The following is a 23,888-nucleotide window of genomic DNA, read 5'->3' on the forward strand; positions in this document are numbered from 1 at the left end:
GGGGTAGGCGGCTAGGCGGTGGTAGGCGGGGCTAGGTGAGGCTAGGCGGTTATTATTATTTTTAATGAAATTAAAAAATAAAATAAAAAATCCTATCTAAGTTTAAGTGGTTTAAAATTGTGAACTTGTTGTACATTTATCATCCTACAATACTCCTCACTATGATTATATGGCATATATGCTTAATGTGTTTTTAAATTTTGGACTTGTTGGATACTCTTTTTGCATTTTATCATTTTTTTATTATCTTATCCATGAATTTTATACAAGTATAATTTTTTGTAAGTGTTAATATGCACTTATTTACAAGATATACAAGAAAATTACCTAAATCCGCCTAGACCGCCTAGGATCTATGCTACAGCTCGCCGCCCGACTAGCGCTTAATGTTTTTTAAAACCTTGATTTTTAGTCAGATTTGTCCTTGGGTCCAAAATCACCCTTGCCTCAATTTACTAAAACGCCCTTACATTTATCCCTTCCATTTGCCACGAAATCATCGTTCCCGTACCGCCACATAACCGCCCCACCGCCGAGCCACACTACTCTAACTCACAGTTTCCCTTGCTACCGTCGTTCGGAGTCCAGATTTTACCATGGAGGTTGAGAAAGGCACAAACCTGTCGGACATCGAGAACGACCTCGACGAGGAACCCGGCGAGGTGATCGAATCGGCACCGCCTCTCGAAGTCGGCGAAGAGAGAGAGCTCGGTAGCTCCGGCATCAAGAAGAAGCTCCTCAAGCGCGGCCATGGCTACGAAGCCCCTGAGTTCGGCGACGAAGCCACTGGTAAGTGTTTCTCCAGAAAACCCTTTTGCTAAAAGCACTTGTGATAAAAGCATGTTGGAATTTGATAAAACCCATACCTGCTGCTTGTACAATCGAGAAGCATTGCATTTTCTGCTGAGGGCTTGTTTGGTAATCCTTTTGTAGGAAGCATGTTGAAATTTTCGTGAAAAATTCAAGTGCTTCCTGAATCCTGAAGAACCAGTTGGAGGCGCTTCTTAAGTTTTTTCTGGCTAGTCAGAAGCACAATTTGTTACCAAAAAGCACCTTTGACCATTCAAGAAGCAGTGCCAAACAGGCTCTAAACATTGTTAGACGTGCTTTTGATCATCTAAAATTGCTTTGACCATTCAAGACGCCCTTAGACATTTCTTATCTCAATTAATAATATTTTAGAGAAAACTGATTGTGGAAATTTGGATTTAGTGCACTATGTTGGGACTTTGCTTGATGGGACGAAGATCGAGTCCACTAGAGATGGAGACGATCCTCTCACTATTAAGCTCGGTGAGGGCCGAGTGGTGAAGGGTTTGGATTATGCAGTCGTGACTATGAAAAAGGGAGAGATTGCATTATTCACATTACCTGCTGAGTTGGGCTATGACAATGCTGCTGTTCGATATGAAGTTGAGCTCGTTTCATGGATTAGGGTGGTGGATTTGAGCAGAGATGGTGGGATTGTTAAGAAGATTGTGGAGAAAGGAGAGAGGAACGAGCTGCCTGGTGATCTGGATGAAGTTATTGGTACTCTGATTCCTCATCATGTAAGCATGTAATTACTGTAAACCTCAATTTTAATGTTTTTATTGGAACTTTTGTTGCTAATGCAGTCAAGTATCGTGCGGCGTTGGCTGATGGCACTGTTGTTGCAGAAACGCCAGAAGAAGGAATTGAATTCTATGTGAAAGATGGTAATTTTTGTGTGGTTTCAATGTGGAAAGCAACTATGTTTGAGATGTGCCGAATTGTGATAATTGAATAACTCTGTTATCTGCGTGTGTTTCAGGTCATTTTTGTCCAGCATTGCCAAAAGCGATCAAGACAATGAAAAGGGGAGAGAAGGCCAAATTAATTGTTCAGCCTCGGTGTATGTCTTTGTATTCTTGTTATCACACTGCTATTTTAGAGAAGAAAAAATTGAACCTTTTAACCATGAAATATTTTAAATAATTGTAGATGCCTTTCGAGAGGAGGGGAGGGATGCGAACGAGGGGTTTAATTCTATCCCTCCAAGTTCTGTGCTCAATATTGACACAGAGTTGGTGTCTTTCAAGCCTGTTATTGACGTTACAGGTGATGCCAAGGTACTAAAGAAGATCTTGAAAGAAGGGGAAGGCGCATGGACTGCTAATGAAGGTGCAAGTGTTACTGGTAAGTTTATTGAGATGCCCACTTTTATAGCAATATTACTAGAATCATGACATAAGTGTATAGCTAGGCTTGTAATTCCTTGCATTTGAAACATATAATTAACCTATGACAATCACAGTTAACTTAAAACTGCTATACAATGTCCAACTGTTGCAGTTAGCTATATAGCTAGGCTTGAAGACGGCACTGTCTTTGACAAAAAGGGAGTAGATGGAGAGCAGCCTTTGGAGTTTATCATAGATGAAGGTCAGTTACTCCATTGCATCTCTTTTTTCTGTTATTTGCATCTTTTTGCCTGATAATCACAAGAAGAAAGCTCAAAAGTAGTTGTGGCTAATATCTGCATCTTACTATCTGTAGAACAAGTGATTGCTGGTTTAGACCGAGCAGTTGCAACAATGAAAAAGGGAGAGCTGGCAATACTGACTATACATCCTGATTTTGGATTTGGAAGCGTTGAAGTAAGGCGGGACCTGGCTGTTGTACCACCATGTTCGAATGTCTTCTTTGAAGTTGAAATGTTAGATTTTATCAGGGTAATGACCATTTTGATGAACTTGTGGAATTTGCAATGATAATTTTCTAAGATATTCATATTTCCTACACTTCCTACAGACATACTTTGGTAATTTGGTGTCCTTACTCATCATATATACAGCATAAGCTAGAAGGCACATATTTTCTTAATTTCTCTCGCAACCATTGCTTTCTCAATTATTACTCTCTAATTTTCTTTAATGAAAAGGAAAAAGCACCATGGGAAATGAGTAATCAAGAGAGACTTGAGGCAGCAGGAAAGAAGAAAGAGGAAGGCAACCTTCTCTTTAAAAAGGGAAAGCTTCAACAAGCAGGGAAAAAATATGATAAGGTAACGGAATGCGAATTTTTATTCCCAAACTAACCATAGTTTGGTTCAATTTAAACTAAATTCATATTTATTTGCTGCTTTCCTCCTCTCAGGCTGCTGATTATGTTAGTGAAGATGGAAACTTTGGGGATGATGAGTCGAAGCTAGCTAGAACACTGCGAATGTTATGTTGGTTGAACGGTGCAGCATGTAGCCTAAAACTAAATGACTTTCAGGAAGCGATCAAGCTATGTTCAAAGGTAAGCTGTACACAGAAAGAAAAACATGATGACAAAGTCTCAGCTTCTTCTAGCAAGAATAACGTTCTACACGTCTCTCAATGTTCAGAGATAACGTTGAGGCAAATCTCATCATATTTTCTGAATTCGATCTTGTACAGGTACTAGATATCGAGTTCCACAATGTAAAAGCCTTGTACAGACGGGCACAAGCGTATATGGAAATTGCAGATTTGGTCTTGGCTGAATTAGACATCAAGAAAGCTCTTGAGGTTGATCCTCATAACAGGTAACTGAAAAACTGATCTTTGCAATCCCGTATTCCCGATGTACATTTGTTTAAAGCGACACGTACTCCGTGGAGCATTATACGATTAGTATTCTTTTTCAATTTTCCAGGGAGGTCAAGCTGATTGAGAAGAACTTGAAACGACTTCAAGTTGAAAGCGACAAGAGGGATGCTAAGCTCTACACAAACATCTTTGGACGAGCTACAAAGGTGAATATTGTTTTTTATGTTTCATCAGCTCTGAGTAATTTCAGTGACAATATTGTAACTGAAATTGGCCATCAAGGTCCATCTTAACCGAGATTCTTTACTGTAACGGCAGAAATTGAAAGTCGAGGACGAGAAAAGATGAGGCTGTGGCGCTGTAAATGGTTGCTGATATACCGGTTTCTTCCTCGCCTGAAAATGAAGTGGTTGATTCTTGTAAAAATGTCTGATCATGATTCATGATTCATGATTTGTGTATGCGTAGAGTAGTGAGAGAGACAGTCGATGAAGGTACGGGTTATATAAACTACATCAATGTATGACATACACTAAAGGTAACGGCTGGAAAGGATTCGAGAGAATTTAACGGGTGAAGATGAGTCACTTAAAAAGACAATACACTATACATTGATGTATGGTTGGATTTCTGTTATTGTCCCTAAAACCATAGTATAGCATATGGAAGAAAGATTCCCCTTCAAATTTTGGTTTTTCATCCCCATCTCCGACAATCGACGTACAAGGAATGTGTTTCATTTTATGTTTACAACAAATTATTTTATAACTACTATGATACACGGGAGAGCCGGATTTGAACTTAGATACAACGAACTCGCTTAAACCCAAATTTAGCCCATTTTTCAATTTGAAGTATTTTTGTCAAAACATGGTTCAAACTTTTTTTTTTTTTTTGAGAAAAATATAGTTCAAACTTGAGTTTACTAATAAAACTGGAGACGCTTACATATAATGTCTTATAAATAATAGAAGGATGTTGCTATCTATATAGTACTTTTTATTTTTTACATACTCTTGTTAATTTATGTCATTTGATATTCTCCAATTCATCCGATTCGACGACTGAAAATTGAGAGGAGTGCGAAAAGTAAAAAGATACGTAAATATTTATAACAAAATATAGCGGCCATGTTTCCTTTTGTTTCCGAATTTCTGCTTCTGCGATTGATCAAGAAGCCCTCAATTCCAAATTGTCGTTTGTTTTGTAGAGAGAAAATTCAAGTGTGAATAGCGGAGGAGGAGAGGGGCCACGCGGGGAGGGAGGAAGTTGGTGGAGGGGTAGGAGCGTAGGTGGAGTTGAAGATGCGGTCGAGGAGGTTTTGGCAAATGAGGCGAGGAGGGAGAGGGGGAGTAGGAAACAAGTGGAGGGAATGCGATTTCACGTGTCGAAGAATCTACTCTATTTTTCTCACCGACTTTCAGGATATATAATTTACAAGTTTTATGCCTGCATACTTCCTAAAATACAACTCCGCCTATGTCTTACATGGCCGGTCCCAAGCCCGGATAAAGGAGGAGGGGGAGGGCGTCAGGTAGTCGACAGCCGGCACTCCATGATCACGTCGAATCCTTATGAAATACTTCCTAAAATACAAGAGTTAATTTTTCTTGTTTGTGATCAATTAACTAATTTGTTGTGGCTTCAATTACTACCAAAAGCCACGGGCCTTCCATTTCTCACTTGTCGTCGTCTTATCCCAAACTCATGCGCTCTAGGCCGCTGTATTCTCCGAGCCACCGTAACACCGCACGTTCAAAGTACGACACTTCATATATATATATATAGTGTACATATATGCGCACACACAGAGAGTATACACACACACACACAGAACTAGGATTAGTACCAGTTAATGATGTCACGTCGCATGGCAGGACTTTCTTCTCCTTGCCGTGGTCTGCAGCTGCTTCTACTTCTGCTTCTACTCCTACCTCTTTCAAATGTTTGCTCACAGATGCTTCCAGTCTCTAACTCACAGTTGGTTAAATTTCTTCCTGGATTCCAGGGACCTCTTCCTTTCGAACTCGAAACCGGGTACAAATCTCACTCTGTGTTGAGTGATTATACAACTGGTTACAAAGTTTTAATAAATTGCATAGTTAGAAGGACGCTAAACAGACAATAAACAAGTTTTAAATTGTGGTTGATATACGATTTATTGTGTGTTTAGTATCTCCTAATTCAAGTAAGCGCGTTCGCGTGTATAACTTTACGTTTATGTCGATTGTTAGGTACGTGGGAGTGGGGGAAGAAGAGGAGGTGCAGCTCTTTTACTACTTTGTCAAGACAGAAAGGAAACCTGAAGAGGCTCCTCTAATGCTTTGGCTATCTGGTGGTCCTGGTTGCTCTTCCCTCACTGCCCTTTTGTATGAAATAGGTACGTAAACTGTTAATTAACACAGCCAATCAACATTATTGCTCATTAGGCCATATTTAAGAGAATGATCCATATAAATTATTAACTATCCATATAAATGATTAACTTTCCATATAAATTATTAACAAGAATTAATAAGTTAACAACTAGCTAGTCCTCTTCCTTAAAAGGTTTATTTGCTTTGTTTGAAAGTGCTTTAGGAAAGGCTCAAAACCGTTATAAGATAACCAAAATCGCTAGTTAAAAGTGCTTATGAATGATAAATGAACTAGAATTTTAATACAGACGTTTTTAGTACAAGTGCTTATGAGCATAAGACCTCTTTAGTTGTACTTTGTTACTCTCACATCAATCATTGACCTTTTTCTGCATTTTGTAGGTCCATTAAATTTTAACATTGAGCAGTACAATGGGAGTTTGCCTACATTAACCTTAAATCCATACGCATGGACAAAGGTGATAATATTAACATCATCATCTTACGAATATAAACAAGAAAATTAAATTACTCTTTTACTTGTTTTACATGACCGAAATTAAACACGGAATTAAACCTTTGTTTTCCGAATGGCATTTTGATCTCGAATGGCAGGTATCTAGCATAATTTTTGTAGATTCCCCGGTGGGGACTGGATTTTCCTATGCAAGAAGTTCGTTTGCTTCTCCGCCAAGTGATTCGGAACAAGTTGGGCATGCCCTCCAATTCTTAAGGAAGGTAATGAGAAATATTAATACAAACTTAATTGGGGTCTTAAACATCATTTTAAACACTTCTGTGTCATGATTCCCACCTAATAGTACTTAAGCAGCAACATTTTCGAATCAACTTAGAAAGTTATTAAATCGTCTGTGGCGAAAAGAAAACAAACATGGTTGCCATTTGCCGATAATGATAGTAGCTCTTTGGTATAAAGGAGTAATTGTAATAAGTTCAATTAATTTTAGTTCTCCATTTTCCTTTTGTTATGAAATGTTGTTCAATTGCACCTTGTAGTGGCTTGTTGATCATCCAGAGTTCATGTCCAATCCTTTCTTTGTTGGTGGCGATTCATATTCTGGCATTCCTGTTCCTGTTCTTGCTCAGTTAATCTCAGATGGTATGCAAATAATTGCTAATTAGCTTAATATATATATATATATATATATATATATATATATATATATGGGAGACTTTGGATGCGGTCCCTAGTTATGAATAGTCTTTGACTGAAACCTTGTTGGTTTTCAATTTTTGATCCAAGTCCCTGAAATTAATTGATAATTTATTTCTATGTACGTTACTATATTTTTTAAATTAAAAATTAAAATTTATAGTTGTTTATAGTAATGAGATTTTAAATAAAAAACCATAATTTGTGGGATTAAAAATATTAAAATATAAATATACTATTGTGTGTGTGTGTGTGTGTAAACATGGGTACATTCATAAAAAATAACCAAAAAATTATTGTATCAAAACATGGGTACATTCTTCAAAATGGGTACATTTAGCAAAAATAAAAATGGGTACAAATAAATAAAAAAATATGGGTACAATACAAATAAAACTTTAAAAAATATGGGCACAAAAAGAAATTAATATATGGGTACAAATTAAAACTGAAAGAAAAATTGGTACAAATTAAAAAAGGGTTGCAAATTAAAAATGGGTACAAACTAAAAATAAAAATATATGATAAAAAATTTAGCCATAAATATAAATATACTAATTGTAATATTTTTAATATTAAATGAATATATTTAGAAATAAAAAATATTTTATTATTGAAATAATTAGTGATATTATTAATACAAAGGACCTTGATCAAAAATTGAAAAGTAATAAGGTTTTAATCAATAGAGTAGTAAAAATAAGGATGAAAACCTAATTACTCCTATATATATATATATATATATATGTGTGTGTGTGTGTATAATTCTGCAGTTAGTTTGATATAGCTAACTTGATAGTTGGTACGTACTGCAGGCAATCAAGAAGGAGTCAGACCCGCCATAAATCTGCAGGTTTATAACTATATATTCTTGTATATTCGTGTTAACTGTCTATTTTGTGTTGGAAGCTTGTGTCACAATCCATGTCAGTGAAATAATTACAACGGAAAAATCGAATCGGTAGTTGTAGCGGTAGTAGTGTAGTTCTAACTTCTAAGTTGTGATCCATGCTCATTTTTTCAGGGTTATATACTAGGGAACCCAGTAACAGTGCCACAAGATGAAGGCAACTCACAAATCACATTTGCTCATGGGATGGGACTTATTCCTGATGACCTATTTGAGGTACGTACTAATTTGATCTCATATTTAATCACCAATTAATCAACCTATTAAAAGTACTTTTTAATAATTAATTAGTCTAAAATTCATATAATGCAGTCCTTGGAAAGAAGTTGCGGAGGAGAATATCAAACCATAGACCCCAGAAACGCAGAGTGTTTGAAACATAAGCAGGCTTATCATACTGTATGGTGCAATTACCCGAAAATTAATCTTTCTTAACCGTCTTGCTTCCTAGTTTTGATCTCATGTTTTTCATGTACTGCAGTGCATTTCACAAATAAATTTGGCGCATATTTTGGAATGGAACTGCGAACTTGTTTCTCCGAAACCTCCGCTACATATGCTTGATAAAAGAAGATATCTGAGTAACAAGGACTACAATGTGTTCTCAGAATCAACTCCTCCTCCTATATTAGACTGTCGGGTAACCCCCTTCGTCGCTTTCTACTAATTTTCTTGACCTAATACTTGTTGATAGGGAACATTTCTTGAATACAAGCTCTCGATTTTGTGCATGCAGAGTTACGGATATTTGCTTTCTGAATATTGGACGAATGATCAGTACGTCCGTGAAGCCCTTCACATACGGAAGGTATATGTATATACGATCGAGATGAATACTAAACAAGATTTAAATTGGTAAAATATATATTGAGATCAATCAGGGGCAGAACTAGAAAGTTAGCTTACCGGGTGCACAACTAAGTGGTGACAGATGTAGGACTATCCTCATTGCATTTGGCCAACCCATGCTATTGTTTTGCTTAGCGTACATTCCCGCTCTTTAGTGCTCATTTAATTGTGCATTTAGGTCAATAATGTTATAGGTTTATAAAAAGGTAAAATCATACATGTATAGGACCGGAAGCTCAAATTTATAAGATGTTTGACAGTTATTACTTTAAGAAAACGACTAACTATAAAATTTACTAAAAATAGTGTCGTTTCTCTATGAGGATCGAGTGATAGAGTTACACTAGAGAGATGTCGATGTTGTATAGTTTTTTTTTCAACTCATTTGTTTAATGAAAAAAAACCGAAAAAGAGATATTTTGAAAGTACGCAGTGCAGGGAAGTATAGGGAGATGGAAGAGATGCAGCTACGATATACCTTACGAGTATGACATTCACACCAGCATTCAGTTTCATGCAAAGTTTAGTGCTCGAGGCTGTTATCGCTCTTTAATATACAGGTGATGAGGAATTTAAATTTAATTAACATCTCCATATATATTTTCCATGCATCAACTCTGCGTTTATATAATGTTTAAATATTTTTTTAACTTTAATTTCTTTGATTTTGTTAATTATTTCAGCGGAGACCATGATATGATAGTGCCCTTCATGGCTACACAAGCATGGATTAGATCTTTAAATTATTCCATTGTTAATGACTGGAGACCATGGTTTGTCAAAGGCCAAGTCGCGGGGTACGTAAATATTTCTGATACGAACGATATTGATGGAGAGAGAATCGAACTTGGGGCATCTTATTTTTAGGTTTCGATTGGGTTTGAGTTTGCCAATCAAGTTTTTCCTTGGGGATGTACGATGTAGGTATACGAGGACTTATTCAAACAGGATGACCTATGCTACCGTGAAGGCAAGAAATAGTTTCCGATCCAATTTTCTGAATTTCAAAGGAAGATTTGATTCAACTTGAGTCTTTTTTAATTTTGGCTTTCTTGTTTGGTTATAATTTTGCATGTGCAGGGGGCGGGGCACACAGCTCCTGAGTACAAGCCTGAAGAATGTTCAACTATGTATACGAAGTGGTTATACGAGGAACCTCTATAAATCGAGAAGAAAACTCACATGCAATCGGAATTAACAGTGAGATCTGCAGAGAATCTCAATCCGTATTTAAGAGGCTTAAGGTCCATATTTTAAGAAAATATTAACTATCTAGATAATTTTTCTATTTTTTCAAATGAGGAATGCTAGTTACCTTCCTCTATTATATGCAACGTGGACATTATTTTCACTTAAAACTAAATATTTAATGTGCTTAAAATGTAACAATTTTATTTCCACTAGTACCCCAAACAAATCTAAGCTAAAAAATTCTTGCTCTAACGCAATTCAGAAACGACGGGGTGTAACATGCAAAAATTAAAATCTCTCAATTTTGACACTATAAACGGTATGGTGGGTCAATTTAGATGAAAATAAATTAATGCTTGCATGAGAAAACGACATTAACATTGAACACAAATGGTCCATAATATGGTCGTATAAGGAAACATGTTTGTCAAAGTTAATGGATACAAGACCCAAATGACGAATGGTACATCTTTGCTATCTGTAGTGACACGTCGTTTCTGGGACATTTTTCAGACTTCTCAACGTTTTTCACTCCTCTATGTCGAGGAAGTATGTACATCGGTGAGTAGCCATCGGGACTGCGCAGTTCTTCCCTTTGTGTTGAAGGATGACATAAACATAGGCTTCTTTCCCAGTCTCGGTGTCTCGAAGAATTCGGATCACAGAAACTCCGTTTCTATTTGTCACGCGACTCCCCTTTTGGCAGTAAATCAGGCCTCCTCCACCGGAAATTGAACCATCGCATGCCTACAACAGGAGCAACGGCCATCAAAATCTATGAGACAGCAATATTGTTACTCGAATATAACCCGAGCTAACATTATTCATACATGTTATAGACAAAGGAGATAAACACACTGCTACGAAATAAAAAATGATAAGACTTCAAAAAACGAAGATGATTTACCAGTGGAACTTCTTGAGAAGAACTTTAGCACTTCATCGATGATAATAACCTAAAATCAGATCACGAATGAGAGCTTGAATGAGTATTGACAATGAGCAGTCGGAAGAGGGAATCAAAACATAGGACACTCTGAAAGGTAAATTGCATACGGGAAATGAAAGGTATAGCACAACAGTCCAGTCAGCCCAAGATAATGGCGTAACCTACAGCACAAAATATTACGGGACCATCAGTAATGTTCGTTTACAAAAAAACGATAAAAGTAACTGTCAAACACAAGAGAAGGAAGAAGACTACTTACAGAGAAAAGAATAGAGAGCGGATGGACGTATAATATTAGTACGTGAAGGATCATCGTTAGAATAATTGAACCAACAAGCCACAAGTTACTCCATGGAGGGATAACACTGGAAACGAGAGAAAGTCAGTGCTAACACCAGTCTAGTCTCCAACCAAAATGTAAAAATGAAATAACTTAATCATTCAAAGTAAATTGTAATGTTAATATCTACGTATATGCTTACACAAGAGACTGATTTTCGCTGAGATTATTCAAGGCGTTGAACATTTCAACCACCACAAGCACAGTCATGGATACAGTTGATGGATGGCGATCATCAAATATACTGCATGGATAAGTTGTCTCCCTCGTTGAGCATGAGTCAAAATTCATCTGGAATGAAATAACTAAAAAAGTGAGACCCCAGTTTATACATAACGGAGGATATTATAAGCGTCTAGTCTACAGACATTTCTATGTAGGTAGTAATTAAACGTATGTCATACAAACTGTAGAAACCAGTAAACAACCGGACAATGACTTTAGAAACTGCAGAATTTCAGAGCCTGTATGATCTTACCAATTCAGAATATGGCAGTTGAGGACCACTATCAGAGTAAACAAACCACCATATAAATCCCGCAACCGTGGCAACCCCAACATAAGCTGCAATTCATACACCTTCATTTGATTTGCATGGAGAAAATAAACAAACACATTTACCGTAACGTAAACTTAAATTCACGCCACAAAAAAAATCCTAACAAATAGGATCAATCATGTTATATACAGTAAATGGCTTCGTGTTATGTCTCAAGTTTTTTTACTAATTGTCAGAAGACTCAGAACTGATTTTCTCTATTGATTCATAATTGAAAGGAGTGTAACCAGTAGGGACCAAAAGGCCATTATATAAGTGATACCAATTCATTTGTTCAAAATATAAGCTTATGAAAGAGATTAAATTGCTGACTATTGTAAGGCTTAACATTGCTTCATATCGAAAAAATAATGTAAAAGAGATGCACTACAGGGATTTACAGCTTTTAATTATAGCTACTAGGTAAACCAAACCAGTACATGCGGATGCGGCATCAATTTCACTGGGAGCCATATCTAACATGATTTATGCATACCTCCGATTACCAAATAACGAAAAAACAGCCATCCAGAAACAACTGCTTCATTGACCTACACACAGATAAAAGTTAAAGTGACGTTATGCGAAAACTAGAACTTCTCTCAACAACAGAAGGACTTGTTTTATGATAGTAAGATAATAACATTAATGGATGAAACATACATATGACCTAATGAAACAAAATAAAAGTCCAAATTTGTCCTTGATATTATTATTGATCTCCCCAGCGGAAAAAAAAAAAAAAACAAACTCAATACCATTTCTCATTCAGCCACTTTTAGGCAACTAGTATTAAAGACGGATAAGAGGAGGAAGAGAAAAGAAAAAAACCAGAATACTGATAGCAGACTTAATTTATGCAATACCTTCCGAGGTTTAACCTTCATCACATCAGAATCTTGCTTATTAAAACCAATAGCAGTGGCAGGCAATCCATCAGTAACTAAGTTGACCCAGAGCAGCTGGACCTGGAAAAAGTTTTCATAAAGTATTGAGGACATGAAAATAAAAGACGCAGAAGACATTACAGTTCTCAAATAGAAAGGGTTGGAAAATGAAATATCACAATTCGTACATAAAAGGACTTACAGGGGCTAGAGTATCAGGTATGCCAAGTACAGCTGCCACAAATATACAAACTACTTCACCAATATTTGAAGAAATCATATATCTGATGAATTGCTTTGTGTTATTGTATATAGCCCTTCCCTCTGCAACAGCCTGCCAAGAATTAACCAGTAATTAAGTTGAATGGCAGAGAAATACTTTTGAATGTAAGGTAAAAGTCCTCATTGCTGACAAGTAGTAAAAATAGAATACTTGCGAAAATAATATGAGAAAGAAAATGGAGAAAGAGAGGCACACCGCAACAATAGTAGCGAAATTGTCGTCGGCCAAAACCATATCTGAAGCACTCTGATAAAGACAGAAATAGCAGTGGTAAGAAGAGTAAAGTAATACTACAAAATGATAATGAAACCAAGAATAGCTCTAGGGACCAAAAGTATAGAAGTTGGGTTCACAGTGACATAAGTGAAAAGAGTATGTATCCCATTCTACCTTGGCAACAGCTGTTCCTGAACCCATGGCAATTCCAATATCTGCCTTTTTAAGTGCAGGTGCATCGTTAACACCATCACCAGTCATTGCCACCTAACAAGCACACTAAAGCTTCAGGAAAGTAAAGAAGAGTATGGCAGTAAGCATGAAAAAGTATGATAGTAAGATGACTAAGCATGAAAAGGTCTAAACAAATGTAAAAGTTTCTTTGTTTACAAATTTTGAGGGAGCAAAACATCATTCCTAGGCTAAAATGAAGCTATTGCATCTATATAATGATTCAGCAACCAGAGATAAAGCTATAGAGGGTGTACCACTTCGTTTTGGTGTCGCAAGGCTTCAACCAGCATCCTTTTATGAGAAGGTTCAACCCTAACCAATCAGAGGAGGAACAAAAAAAATGAACAATTACTAAAGAAATAGAAAGAGAAAATTTCTTTAAAAAACTGATTAAAAAAGATGGAACAAATGGTAAATATCTAATCTTCCACAGAAAATGAACATACAGCGTGGATGCAACCAGTATACCTAGTGAATAGTGCCATGCGTTGCAACGCCAGAGTTTTCTGCAATGCTGGTAATTCTTCAAACTCAGTCGCAGTGTAGGAGTATCCAGCAAGATCTTCTAAGTGATCAAAAGCCCCTATCTTGCGGCAAAGTGATTCAGCTGTTGACTGAAATCATGCCAAAATCAGCCGGAGTGTTCTAACCATATGTGTCCTACACCCATGCATAAAAGGACAGACCTACCTTGTTATCCCCAGTTACAACTATAACACGTATGCCAGCAGTCATGCATGAAAGCATCGCGTTTCTCACTTCTTCTCTTGGTGGATCAAGCATTCCAACCTTCAAAAGAAACAAAGCAAGGAAAATGTATACAACGTAAATAATTAAATAATTGAGCTAATGGACATGAAGAGACAAAGTTCATGTCTTGCAAAATAAAAATAAAATCACGTATTTGGCACAGCAACCAAACAAACTTGACTTTCTATTTTGAAAAGAAAGCATACCAACCCAATGAATGTTAGATCATTCTCATCATTATGGGTGAGACTCTGTAGACCCATGGGCATCCGCTTAAAGGCCAGGGCCAAGCATCTTAGTGTTTCCCTCCCTGCAAAACTGACCAAAAAATATATATTACAATGATAAGCACGTAAGCCTAGAGAGAGAGAGAGAGAGAGTATAACGATGAAGAAAATATTCCTAACCTACGGAACCTTGATTCCAGCTCAGCTCGAATACTAGTTGTTAGTGGTATAGCTGAACCATCATCATTGCACAGAATACTTGTGCATCTAGAAATAATACTCTCCGGAGCACCTTTTGAAAACATAATTTGCAACTGGTTTCGGCTGCAAAGGACACTCATCATCTTCCGATCACGAGTAAAATCTGCAACAGAAATCTGCAAGTAATATATTAAACCAATAAGCAAAACCAAAAAATTACTGCAACAAAAATGGCAAGTTAGAATTAGAGTTTTTTTGCCAGAGCATTTCTTTTTGTCTTTTTCAAGTAGATAGTTCCACTGTTACTGCTTATGATATAAAACTTGAAGAACAAAAAAATAGATGCATAAGCATAAACACCAACCAATGACTTTGCAGCCAGAAGTCAAGACACAGTCAAGTAGTTATAGCAGACAACATGAGAATCAAATAAAAATATGCAGAAGTACACAAGAAGACAAACTAACAAGTAGAATAACAAATTAGTCCGAGTTGTTTGGTAAGGAGGTAAAAAAGCATAAAACATCATAATTCTTCAGCAGGTTTATTTTTTGTAGAAACATATAAGAAGCTGGTACATATTTCATATCATAAAACTATAATATAAAGTAGAAAAAATAAATTATATAAAAGCTTCAGACTAAAAACTAAAATACTGAATTTTTGGAAGCCATACAATATACCTACTAATAAGCTATATATGATTCTCTTGATCTATTAGTTTAACAATTTAATCTCTTTCTATATTTGGGGCGTGATGTGAGGGTGGAGGGATCAGAAAACAAACCTTTTTAAAATGGTCCTCCCAGTAGTGATTACAGTAAGATGCACGTTCATGCTTGCTCAGCATATTCAGAGAAGAAGGCATTGAATCAAAGCCAGGAAGACCAATCTGGCAGTGAAAGAAATTAGGTTAAGAACATAAAAGTGCATGCCTTGAATAACTGCATGACCAACAAAATAGAGAAAGAAGGGGAAGAAAATAAGAATCGAAAACTTCAGTTATTAGCAAATTTTCAGACTTTTAGAAAAGAGTATTAGTACATAAATGAACCTTCTCTGCAAGAACACGGAGGGCTACTTCAGTTGACTCGCCAATTTTTTCATAGTTGCCCTTATCAGGATTATATTGCAGGATAGACTCATTGCATAGTGCTGAACACATTGCTATGTGAAGAAGACAAGGCGTCTGAGCTGGAAGTTCAAGCTGAAAAATAGATAACACTTCAAATCAGTGCAGAACTATAAAGGAACCTGAATGAAGCATTAAAAAACTTATGCCAGGTAGGGGGTTGGCCATGATATTATCCTGTAGTTTGTCGTTATATAATATATACACTTGCAAGCAAATCATTTACACTAGAATATGAAACAATGCTCCCAATCAGGTCACATGTTTATATGTAGCATCAAGGTTCATTTTTTTCCTTTTTTTTTAACTTTCAGCAGCTTATCAATTTGCAAAAGTAACCTACCTGATGCCCAGTACTGTCAAAAATAATGCCTTCCGGTGCATATGTTGTCCCGCTGACACTGTATTCGGAAATAACAGGAGCATGCTGTACAGTATGAAGCACACAAACCTGGCGAGATAAGAATAGAAATGGGTGACTAATCATTTGAAAGAAACATAATTACGCCAAGCACCAATTATAGGAAGCGAATCAAGTTTGAAATTAACACTCAAAAGATTTTAAATCAGGTAAAACAAGTTGTATCAAATCAGGTAGCCAGGCTATATATTGAAACCTGGAGAGCAAAGTAATCTTTTGATTGGAGTGATGACTTGTACAATCAACAAATACAATTTCACACGACAATAAACATCTGACAGATTGAAACTTCATGCAGTCGAATGTTACATAACTCATAAATTCCTTGTCTTTATCCGGCGTGCCTTTAAATATGGACGTGATGTGCACTTCTGGGCCTCTGCTTCTCCCACTACATATGTATGTATGTATGTATGTATGTATTTCATGCATATATATATATGCATGTGTTGCATACTTAGGAGGTAAGTTATTACAAGTTATATATATGCATGTGTTGCATCCTTAGGAGGTAAGTTATTACAAGTTCTCAACCACAAGTAATATATAAAGACTATACAAAGCCACAAACCATAGCAAAAGCATACATGCCAATAAATTTATGAAGTGACAAGTTATGTTCCTGGCTATTTACAGCAATTTAGGAAACCAAAAAGATCAGGAAAGTCCTATTCAACTGTTTACTATGGCAAGGTCATGAGATTACCTTCGAGACAGACATCATATTGGTTGTCAGGGTTCCAGTTTTGTCACTGCAGATTACTGTAGTGCAGCCTAAAGTCTCAACAGATGGCAAAGACCTTACAATGGCATTCAATCGAGCCATTCGTTTTGTTCCAAGAGCCAAACAACTAGAAAAAAAAAAATCAAAGAAAGACCATGATAAAGAAAAGCATCAGAGATTGCAGTATAACGTCTTTCTCATTTCTATACACAAGTAAAAGTTCAAGCACTCACGTTGTAACGACAGCTGGAAGTCCTTCTGGGATTGCTGCAACTGCAAGTGCGACTGCAATCTTAGTGGGCACAAAAGAATGGTTCGGAAACATTAAATCAGGAAAGATGAGTAAGAACCAGTAAATAAGGCCTTGAAACAGAAATGTGATGAATAAAAATTAAAAAGAATTTGAAAAACCCAAAAGAATTTTCTTTGTAAGTAATGATCAATAAATTTACTAAGAAAATACCTTGAAGTAATGAATTGCACCACGCAAGAACCCACCATGAGCAGGGTCATGAAAGTGACCAATATTTACAATCCATACCAGTACGCATATGCCAGCAATAACCTGAGAAAGCAATGAAAGTTAAGAAATGCATAATAAAGCAATACTAGAGAGTAATGACCAAACAAAAACTTGGAGAATTACCTTGGCCAAGAAAGTACCAAATTCATCCAGCTTCTTTTTCAATGGCGTAGCTTCCTGCAAACAGCCATATAATTGAATAATTGAAAGCTCAGGTCATCTATATACAAACTATAAATTCAACAAAGGATATTTCTTTCAATTTTCTTTCCTGTCTGAGTTTCAGAAGAAAAAAAGGAGCAGTGAAGAAAGGACGTAATTTCATAAAGCGCTGTGTCAATCATAACGGTGAACTAGAGAAATGGTCTCCGTGGAGCAAAGATATTTGAGCACTATGCTCTATGTCGTGACTCCTTCCATTATTTCGCTACTGATGTTTCAAGTAGGAAGAGAGGAACATATAGATAAGCAGAACCACACTTCATCGAACTAGGCAGTAAAATGGAAGTACACAAAAAGTTTTGCTAAATTCAGTGCTAGAAAGAAATTTCAAAATTTAAAGCAAGATTCCATGCCACTGACAGGGTAAGAGCACATAGAGATAAACTACTGAGAACAATCTGAATTTAGAGTGCTTACATCTTCTGTTCGTAACATTGAATCGTGTATGCCGCCCATAGCAGTGTGTGTTCCAACTCCTACTACGACAGCTCTAGCCCTACCAGCCACGACTACTGTACCCTGGCGATCAAGATATGCAGGAAGATAATCATTGCTTTCTAACGGATACCCTTTCAAGAAACTCCATCCAAAACAGAACAATAGTACGACACAAAGAAATAGAAAACTTGGTCAACACATTCCCTTAAAGTATATAAAATAGAGAAATTGGATCCAGCATATTAGCTTCAATAAACACATAAATTTTACCGAGAAAAGAATACTTGTCTTGTCTTGATATACAGCATTTGTTGCAGTAGTGGATTCAAGCTCTTTTTCGACAGAGCAACTCTCACCTGCCATCATCAAACAGAAGTTCTCAAATACATTGATCTAGCATGTGCTAAATCATAATACTTTGACAGCGAAAGATTCATGCAACTTACAAAGACAATAATGACAAATATCCATCAATGATAATAACAAGTACTGTTTTGATTTACTATATTCAGTACATAACCTGTAAGAATTGCCTGATCAACACGTAATTGATTACTTAGCATCTCAATCATTCTCATATCAGCTGGAATTTTGCCTCCCACTATACGTTTTGCCCAACCAAAAAAAAATCAGAATCCAAAAAAATAAATAAATAAATTCAGTATCCACGAGTAACCACAGTAGTAAACCAATTCTGCGTACTCAAAGCAACTTACCAGCCACTTCTACAACATCACCTGGGACAAGCTCTGTTGCTGGAAGTATGGAAAAGCAACCTGCAAGGAGTTACTTTTACGTCAACTTTGAGTGGTAAAGGATCACACAATTGTCAGTACAGTACAAACAATGCATCAAGCAATTTGATATGATGTTCATGAGATTTTGGTCACCCACTACTCCCAAAAGCTTAAGTTGTACATAGGTAGCAATTATCTTCCTTTTTCAAGCGTGATTAACAATGTTCCATCAGTTTCTCAATTTATCCCCAAGATCCAGCCAAGGAGTCACGAGTGATTACAAAAGCAAAGCATCCCAAAAGAACCAACAATAATAAATACTAGCTATCAAGTGTCTTTTCCAAACTGATGAGATCTCCACCAGCACCCTCATAACAAAAGGGAGCACTACCTTACACTTCTTATGATCTGATTTTCACAATTTAAGCTCTAGAAAGAAATGCTTACAATACAAAAGAGGACTTAGAAACATGAAATCATAACATCAAAGTGCAAACAGCATTTAGCATGGTCAAGTCACTTCATAAAATAATTTTTTACCATTCCGCAGCACAGTCGCGATATCAGCTTGGTACGCACGTAGCTCCTACAATGTCAAGGGTAAAAATAAGGAATCAGAACAAGCTGAAGTTAAGGACTAATGAATGAATTTCCAGAATGATGAGGACATGAACGTCAAGTTTTAGGGTCCATTGCTGGAAGAGATAAAAAGGAGAAAGAAGACAATCCAATTTCCATTAGGACTGGTTTAATCCTTTTGGAGCATGAAAATTTATTCTTATTTTCCTTGTTTAATTAGAGTTTCCCATTTCTAAAAGGATTTGGTTAATTTCCTATTCTATTTTGGATTAGGATTTCTTTCCTATAAGTATATTTTCCTATTTGTATTAGATTTAAGGTACTGCTCAGGTCACGCGATGAAGAAAATAGGGAACTAAGAAACCCCTCCTTGTACGGTTGTACCACATAGAGGACAGATGAGTTTATGAATAAAAGTTTGAGTTAAATTTCCTGCGACAAGAGTTTATTTGGAGTGATTCCAAATTCCAATTTTTGGTGCAAGGCATTTTTGGTGCGAGGTCAAGAACGAGTGAGAGGCCACTGGAGTGATTCCAGTTATCCTTGATCGTTGTTTTAATTTAAGTTTTATGTGTTTTCGCTTCTGCTATACAATCTAATTTCTGCTGCCCTACTCTGTCCTACATCACAGAACAAAAAGAAGGCTACCTAGGGATTCATGCATTCATCTTGTACAACATGCAACAGAAAAGCACTCATGCATAGGAAAAGGGTAGAAATGGGTACTTGGGAAAGGGGCAATGATAAATAGATCAACTTAAGTGCTAACAGTCAATCAACAAATTGAACACAATTTGAAGTTTTAGTAGAATTGAGTTTAGAAAAAAGAGCTTGGTTTCCGCATGAAAGAAAAGATCCACTTGAAATGGTAGTCTTTCAAGATGTTTCTGGTATTTATGCAAGTTCTGAAATACTATAGATGTAAAATTTACCTCAAGAGCCTTTTCAGCATTGGTTTCTGTAATCACTCCTACTGCAGCATTTGCAGCCAATATCATGAGAATAACCTGTTCCCCATTAATTTCATACAATAAAATCTTTAGTAAGACCGAGTTGTATCCCACTTGCTTAATCAACAACAAACATAAAAAACAGATATCAAATATCACAACATTCAAAGCCTTAACTTGTAAAGTTTCAAGTGCTCAACAAATTTCGAACAATGATGTTTCAATACTTATTAAAAAGGACATGCATTAAAGACTTATAGGTGGAAAAAATTAGTACTAGAAGAGAGAATAGCTGAGTGCAAATCAAACACTAAGGAAAAAGGATCACATCTAGACATTGAAAGTAAAAGTAGGAGGAAAAAGAAAACACCAAGACAAGGCATCGATAACTAAACTTTTTCTTCTTTTCTGGCCAGTCTAAACTGACAGTCTAACATGCATAGCATCTTTCCCTCTTTATTTTTTAAGGAAACATAAATAGTATTAAGGAAGAAAATGCATACTCTCTTTTGTTTTTTTTTTTTCTTCAGCTAATAGATTACTCCTAAAAGATGAACTCAACTCATACTTTGAAAAATAATGATAGTAATAAGCAATCAGTTTAACAAAGCAGAAAATTATCATATCTTACCGAAGGCTCCAAAAATGCTGTTAAGCCCGTATCTCCATTAATCAAAGCCAGAATAAATGAAACAAGCGCCGCAACAATCAATATCTTTACAAGCAAATCATCAAACTGTTTCAAAACCAATTTCCAGAATGAAGCCCCTGCATATGGAATATAGATGGTATTCATAACAGGCATAAAATGCATGATCTTGATTTGTGAAAACTACAGTGTTAACAGAAATTTAGATCAAACCAGTAGCATGCTCCTGAAATATGAATCCAGTAAAAAAAGTTTTGTATTTAGACTCCCTAAATTCTTCATTCTCACAAAACTCACCAACTCACCAAAACCAGCTACTCTTCTAAAGAGATCGGATTCATAACTGTGGTTTTCTACACTTTGTGAACTAGGGAGTATTAACAAATTATTGGTGGTACACAAGCCATTGGCTGCTAAAAAACACATTCAAATAACAGTTTATACAGTACAATGACGAGAAAAATTAATTCCATGTGGAACTCATGCTTCATTTAGTACTGGAAAGAGTAGGGAAATTTTGAGAAGACATAAATGAGAATGTACTCGTGCAATCAATGAAAAAAACGTCGCAAAAACTTGCTTATGCAAGATGGATAGAGTAAGGGGAAAGGAACGTGTGGTGTACTTACTTTTCTCTTCCGGAAGCACTGCATACAATATTCCAATCATGCAATCCAAGAGAAACCACATTAGAACTAGACAAACAATTCCAAATCCAGCACTCTAGTCTGGAGGACACAACAACCGAATTGGAAAACGAATACGCACTCGTGCTAGGAGCAGAGAAAACATACCATTTTTGCCGTAGAGTCTTGCATGTTGCGCAACCTGCGAACAGCATAACATTTCAAACCTTAAGAGTAGATAAACTAACTTCAAAACCGAATTAGAACTAAATGGCCAATAAAACAGTACAAATTTCACAGCTTTCGCGCCAAAAGCAACAAACTTTACCATACCTGTGAGTCATTGAGGCCCTTCTTCGGGTCCACGCCGAAGAAATCCAACACCTAACCAATAATACAAGGGCAACAAAATGGAGTAGTGAATTAATCAATGACATAACCGGAACTAAAAAACGCCACATTCCCAAGGAAACGCTGCAACCGAAGCTTCCAATTTCCAAAGAATTCAATTAGTCGACTTTAAGAATTCGAATTTTTTTATCTAAACACACACACTTCGAATTTGGAAGCTGGTAAAACCGATGGATTACTGGATTACTGAATTACTGAGTTACTGAACTACCTCGGTGACGGATCGAGCGTAAGCGTCCTCCATTGAGGGACGACGAAGAGCTTGGACGCGATCGGAGCCTTTGGCACTTTTTCTTCCTCTTCGTCTACCTCTTCCTCTTCAAGTTTCTGTGTTTTGTACCAGCCACTGGACGAGTAATGGGTGAGAGATCTGATGAGAAAGGGGGAATTTTGGAGTGAGGCGTTGCGTTTAAGCAACGTCGTCGTTTTGGCTTGTGGCCTTTACGTTTCTTAATTCGTAAAGGCTTTTGACCCACGAGACTCACGCTTTTGGTTTTTTTGGCCGGAATGAGGCCGATTTTCGGATCTGGATCGTGGCCCGCTTGAAATAAATGGTTTCTGCCTTCTCGCATCGGCAAGCGGAATTCATCTTGCTTAAAGAGAGAAATTGTTTTTACTGATTTTAGTTGACAACAAAAATTTATTGACCTATGTTATCAAATGATATGTGCATCCTCACGATTTTTAACACGTCCAGTTAAATTTTCACGAAAATAACTGATTTTAGGTCTACCAGTTAATAAATCAGACTGTTATTAAGTTATCCGTTAATAATTCATTAAAAATCCGTTGAGATGACGAGTATGACATGAATACGACTTATTTGCTAGGTCATATTAAGCGTGACAATTTCTTACATGAGTTGTTAACTTAATACGAGAATAACATGTTTCGGGTCAACTCATTAATGAGTCAGATAATTATTAGATCGCTCATTAAAATACTGAATATTACACGAATACGACACAAACATGGCAAACACAATCTACTTGTCAAGTCTACTCATGCCGAAATGTAAAATTAATGTATTGGCCTAACTCTAATATTCTTGATCATAAAAATAAAAAAAATAAAAAAATTCCAATATTCAAGTTTCCAATACATTCAACAACTCAAATTTAATTTAAACCTTTGATGCAACCCAAATTTAATTTAACCATTTGATGCAACCCATTTTAAGTTTAATTAAATCATTAGGGATAATCATGGTTGTTGATGCACAAAACCGGAGGTCTTGGAACAACGTAAATCCAACCGTGAATCTGCATGAAATGTAAATAATACAAGATGTATCGTGGTTCACTTCAAGATTTGGGCTACGTCCATACTGGTTATGTATTTATCTGAGGGAGAGAGAGCTCTGAGAGTGAAAGATTTGAGAGGGGATGAGGAGCCTTAGGTATTGGCCTCCCCTAATTGTGAGGGTAAGGGGTCATTTTATAGAATAAGGACTCCTCACTTATTACATATTTGCCCATTCCTTTATCACATAATTACATTTAAGTCCCCGAGTATTTGTACGAGATCTAAATACAAAGCCCTAAATATGGTATAAACAATGGTTTTAGGCATTCTATAAAATTTATCAAGCGCTAATCATTCGGTTGGCCCACTCTGCAACGTCATCTCTTAATACGTTGAGTCCATTTTTTCTCTTACAAAGTAACCCGAGATTTTTCTTTGTACGCGGAACACGAACAAATATATCAGTTTTTTCATATATTTGAAACATAAGTTCATATATCAGTGTCCTAATATAACTAAATAGAGATTCAGTGTTGCTTAACTTGATTATACCATATGGTATACCGATTCGTGTTTCGATTACACTTCA

At 36.4% G+C, this 23,888-nt stretch overlaps 3 protein-coding genes across 11 annotated transcripts; 2 read left to right on the forward strand and 1 right to left on the reverse strand.

Annotated features, from left to right (window-relative positions):
- The first annotated feature begins 473 nt into the window (after positions 1–473).
- Positions 474–4,222, forward strand: LOC126603301 (70 kDa peptidyl-prolyl isomerase-like). The gene is made up of 12 exons (XM_050270108.1): positions 474–789; positions 1,213–1,530; positions 1,617–1,697; positions 1,793–1,873; positions 1,963–2,157; positions 2,314–2,403; positions 2,518–2,693; positions 2,903–3,025; positions 3,118–3,264; positions 3,405–3,532; positions 3,643–3,742; positions 3,855–4,222. Exons 1-12 carry the CDS (start codon positions 597–599, stop codon positions 3,882–3,884), a joined length of 1,662 nt encoding a protein of 553 aa, XP_050126065.1. The 5' UTR covers positions 474–596; the 3' UTR covers positions 3,885–4,222.
- Positions 4,223–4,779: 557 nt separating this feature from the next.
- Positions 4,780–10,215, forward strand: LOC126603299 (serine carboxypeptidase-like 7). 8 transcript variants are annotated; one of them, XM_050270102.1, is made up of 15 exons: positions 4,780–5,296; positions 5,414–5,573; positions 5,771–5,916; positions 6,296–6,372; positions 6,509–6,631; positions 6,911–7,013; positions 7,883–7,920; positions 8,092–8,193; positions 8,290–8,376; positions 8,459–8,617; positions 8,714–8,785; positions 9,253–9,386; positions 9,510–9,623; positions 9,751–9,796; positions 9,907–10,215. In XM_050270102.1, the coding sequence occupies exons 1-15, from the start codon at positions 4,909–4,911 to the stop codon at positions 9,988–9,990; spliced, it is 1,833 nt and encodes a 610-aa protein (XP_050126059.1). In that variant the 5' UTR covers positions 4,780–4,908; the 3' UTR covers positions 9,991–10,215. The 8 variants fall into 8 exon arrangements, 6 of the variants coding, with proteins under 6 accessions (XP_050126059.1, XP_050126060.1, XP_050126061.1 ...); XM_050270103.1 differs by having other exon boundaries at positions 9,265–9,386; XR_007616235.1 differs by lacking the exon at positions 9,907–10,215 and having other exon boundaries at positions 9,275–9,386; positions 9,751–9,779.
- A 158-nt stretch (positions 10,216–10,373) lies between these two features.
- On the reverse strand, positions 10,374–22,532 carry LOC126603298 (calcium-transporting ATPase 3, endoplasmic reticulum-type). 2 transcript variants are annotated; one of them, XM_050270101.1, is made up of 34 exons: positions 22,266–22,522; positions 21,977–22,027; positions 21,812–21,845; positions 21,647–21,664; positions 21,000–21,136; positions 20,351–20,425; positions 19,380–19,425; positions 18,819–18,878; positions 18,623–18,703; positions 18,373–18,458; positions 18,082–18,183; positions 17,566–17,619; positions 17,383–17,484; positions 17,153–17,211; positions 16,902–17,046; positions 16,118–16,225; positions 15,697–15,849; positions 15,430–15,534; positions 14,622–14,818; positions 14,421–14,532; positions 14,155–14,253; positions 13,933–14,078; positions 13,719–13,776; positions 13,405–13,497; positions 13,210–13,260; positions 12,934–13,065; positions 12,711–12,812; positions 12,341–12,395; positions 11,785–11,870; positions 11,449–11,597; positions 11,226–11,331; positions 11,074–11,127; positions 10,925–10,973; positions 10,374–10,764 (listed from the first exon to the last, which is right to left on the reverse strand). In XM_050270101.1, exons 1-34 carry the CDS (start codon positions 22,296–22,298, stop codon positions 10,694–10,696), a joined length of 3,009 nt encoding a protein of 1,002 aa, XP_050126058.1. In that variant the 5' UTR covers positions 22,299–22,522; the 3' UTR covers positions 10,374–10,693. The 2 variants fall into 2 exon arrangements, 1 of the variants encoding a protein (XP_050126058.1); XR_007616234.1 differs by lacking the exons at positions 10,374–10,764; positions 10,925–10,973; positions 11,074–11,127; positions 11,226–11,331 and having other exon boundaries at positions 11,580–11,597; positions 11,785–11,885; positions 22,266–22,532.
- Positions 22,533–23,888: the final 1,356 nt, after the last annotated feature.

This window comes from Malus sylvestris, chromosome 15 (assembly GCF_916048215.2).
Source record: "Malus sylvestris chromosome 15, drMalSylv7.2, whole genome shotgun sequence".
In the NCBI taxonomy this organism is placed as follows: Eukaryota; Viridiplantae; Streptophyta; class Magnoliopsida; order Rosales; family Rosaceae; genus Malus; species Malus sylvestris.

Coding starts and splice junctions, on each gene's coding strand:
- LOC126603301 (XM_050270108.1), top strand. CDS start 597: ATGGAGGTTGAGAAAGGCACAAACCTGTCGGACATCGAGAACGACCTC. Junction 790..1,212: donor GTTCGGCGACGAAGCCACTG/GTAAGTGTTTCT, acceptor ATTTGGATTTAG/TGCACTATGTTGGGACTTTG. Junction 1,698..1,792: donor TGAATTCTATGTGAAAGATG/GTAATTTTTGTG, acceptor CGTGTGTTTCAG/GTCATTTTTGTCCAGCATTG.
- LOC126603299 (XM_050270102.1), top strand. CDS start 4,909: ATGCGATTTCACGTGTCGAAGAATCTACTCTATTTTTCTCACCGACTT. Junction 7,014..7,882: donor TGCTCAGTTAATCTCAGATG/GTATGCAAATAA, acceptor TACGTACTGCAG/GCAATCAAGAAGGAGTCAGA. Junction 7,921..8,091: donor GACCCGCCATAAATCTGCAG/GTTTATAACTAT, acceptor TCATTTTTTCAG/GGTTATATACTAGGGAACCC.
- LOC126603298 (XM_050270101.1), bottom strand. CDS start 22,298: ATGGAGGACGCTTACGCTCGATCCGTCACCGAG. Junction 17,620..18,081: donor CAATGTTACGAACAGAAGAT/GTAAGCACTCTA, acceptor GGCTGTTTGCAG/GAAGCTACGCCATTGAAAAA. Junction 10,765..10,924: donor CTTCTCAAGAAGTTCCACTG/GTAAATCATCTT, acceptor CTCCTGTTGTAG/GCATGCGATGGTTCAATTTC.